Source organism: Pinus tabuliformis, chromosome 7, assembly GCF_031772625.1.
Source record: "Pinus tabuliformis cultivar Carrire ecotype Pingquan chromosome 7, CPIR1, whole genome shotgun sequence".
NCBI classification, from domain to species: Eukaryota; Viridiplantae; Streptophyta; class Pinopsida; order Pinales; family Pinaceae; genus Pinus; species Pinus tabuliformis.
Window position 1 is genome coordinate 1,726,586,321 of NC_142293.1, and position 2,685 is coordinate 1,726,589,005.

At 35.8% G+C, this 2,685-nt stretch overlaps 1 protein-coding gene across 1 annotated transcript; it reads left to right on the plus strand.

Annotated features, from left to right (window-relative positions):
• The first annotated feature begins 751 nt into the window (after positions 1 to 751).
• LOC149255222 (putative purine permease 11) lies at positions 752 to 1,720 on the plus strand. The gene has a single exon (XM_089454979.1). It carries the CDS (start codon positions 752 to 754, stop codon positions 1,718 to 1,720), a length of 969 nt encoding a protein of 322 aa, XP_089311105.1.
• The last annotated feature ends 965 nt before the right edge of the window (positions 1,721 to 2,685 follow it).

Sequence of the window (2,685 nt, forward strand, 5' to 3'; positions counted from 1 at the left end):
AAATATAAAAAATATATAAATTTTTTTAATTTTTTTTATGTAATTAATCCAAAAAATAATCTCAAAAATCATCATGATTTCAAATTCAGCCATTTTGAATCTACACATGAAGGTAATATGTCTAAATATAATCCATTGTATGAATAAATCCATTTTAGTCCGTTTTCTCTCCGTTATTTTGTACCTTACAACACGTGATACGGATTTTATAAAAAATAAACCAATACCATGAAACACATTGTAATTATTATTTTTCGAAGCAGAAAAACGAAAAATATGCCATCTTCTGGATGTAAGGCTCTTTCGGCTTTTGTCGCAGGCTGAAATTATAGTTAAAACTGCTGCAACTCGAGTTAGGTTAAAACAAAAAACACGAAAGCCGAAAGAGACGTGTAACATTCAAAATTCAAGAAATACTCAGCCGAAAAATATTAACGGTGAGAAAGCAGAACGAACAAACAAAATAGTTTGGATGTAGATCGCAAACCTACCATCACGCAGAAATTAAAATAACAGAAAGCACAACAAACAAACAGAAATTATATAGCTGTTGGATGGAGGACCGGCGACCCAACAAACAAACAGAATTCAAATAGCCGTTTGGATGGACAACTGAAGACCTTTAACTAACTGGAGAGATTTTTTTATATCTATATGTAATCTTAACCAAAACCCTAAACAAGTGAACCAGATTTCTCTATCAACATCATTTGCAGTTTGGAAGGAGGATTTCATAAATTTTTATGAGAAAATGGAGGGAGAGGGAGAGCGAGAACCAATGGAGGTTGAGGGAGAGGGAGAACGAGAGCCAATGGAGGGAGAGGGAGAGCCAGAACCAATGGAGATGGAGGGAGAGGGAGAACGTGAGCCAATGGAGGGAGAGGGAGAATCAGATGAGATCGATTCTGAAAGAGTAAATGGCCGTGACATACCTGATACACATGGGGGAAGGCTGCAATGGTTGGTCGTTATCATTTGTGTCATTATTGTTTGTGTTATTTCTGGGTTGGTGGGATTCTTGGCTGGGAGGCTTTTGATCCGCTCTTACTTCAACTACGGCGCACATACCCAATTGCTAAAATGGTTGGTGATAGGCATAGGATTGCCTATGACATTTCTTCCCATACTGGACCCACACAACAGATCATTAGCTGTTACCATATCGTATATTATCATTTGTGGACTTCTGGGTTTAGTAACAATTACGATCTCACCTCTTTCTTTTTTTCTATGCGTCATCTCCTTCGTTTACAGTGCCGTATTCGCTTCTCCTTTATTTGGGCACGAGATAAAAACTAGTAATTTAAGTTCATTCATCTTTCTTCTGGTTACTCTGGTTGGGCCCGGAAACTGGTCCAGTGACGAAAATCAAGGAGGAGTAAGCAGAGGCCACTTCATTTTGGGCCTTGTTTTCACCATTTTAGCCTGTGCAATAGCTGGACTTGTTTTACCACTGGTTTACCTAGCATTCCACGAAGTTACTGGGGAGGATACATTAGTCATATATTTCATACCGCTGTCATTTGCGATGGTGGTTGCAAATACGGTTAGTATAGCGGGACTTCTTATCAATGGAGATTTTGGATACCTGATGTCCGCACCAGGGGAACCGGAGTACTGGGTCATTTTCATCTGCAATGGATTAGGTTGGCAGTTCCTTTTCTTCGTAATCGTAGGATTGGTTTACTTGGTAGCTTCTTTATTTTCCAATGAAATGTGATTGGTCACTCTGCCTCTCAGAGGATTTATTTCATTTATTTCAGACCCAGTTAGTCCAGCCATTGCAATTTCTCTTCGAAATGTTTTGCCATTTTATATGGTCTAAACATCATCTGTTTTCAAATTTTCTTCCAAGACATTGTATAGAATTTCTTTCAATGTTATAAAATTTTGTGTACAGTGGTTTTAAGCCTTTTGTATGGCTGAAAACTAAATTAATTATGTATGTTAAAGCTTTGTTTGTATATACATTGGATTAAGATAAGAATACAATTTTTGTATGCATGCTATTGCCACTCAGATGATTTATTTCAAACCCCATTTAGTCCAGCCATTGCAATTTCTCTTCAAAATGTTTTTCCATTCAAAAAGCTATCCAATCTTGTCTATAGCTCACCCATTTTCAAATTTAAAAGGCATTGTATAACTTTTTGCCCCATTTTATAAAACATTTTGTCAAGTGGTTTAAGCCAGCAAAGTGGTTTAAGCGTTTAAGCGTTTCCTTTGCTCGAATGAACATTTCTGAGGTTTAATAGAGCTGTTTAATATGAACTATAAAATCCCATGGTATTGATGAAAATCGAATTAAATTATTATAATGAAGTTAAACATTGATTTTACTTGGAATTTTATTGGGTTGTACTCTGGAATGATTCAAACAGTTTTGAATTGACAGCGCATAGCATGGATGAAAATCGAATGAAATAATTATAATGAAGATGAACATTGATTTTGCTTAAAATTTTATTGGGCTCTGAAATGACCACGAACAGTTTTGTATTCAGGGTTGGTGCATATGTATTTGCAATTCTGTTTATTGAGACCGTTCTTAAAGTATTCACTAGACATGTTTATCTTACTTATATTTAAGAATTTTTTTTTTGTTTCACGTCCGGCCTTTTGGGTATGTATGATTTCTGTTTTAAGATGATTTGCTGTTTTAAATAATGTTGATTAAGAGAAGTG

Bases quoted from the DNA above. Each gene is read 5' to 3' on its own strand.
- LOC149255222 (XM_089454979.1), top strand. From the start codon at position 752: ATGGAGGGAGAGGGAGAGCGAGAACCAATGGAGGTTGAGGGAGAGGGA.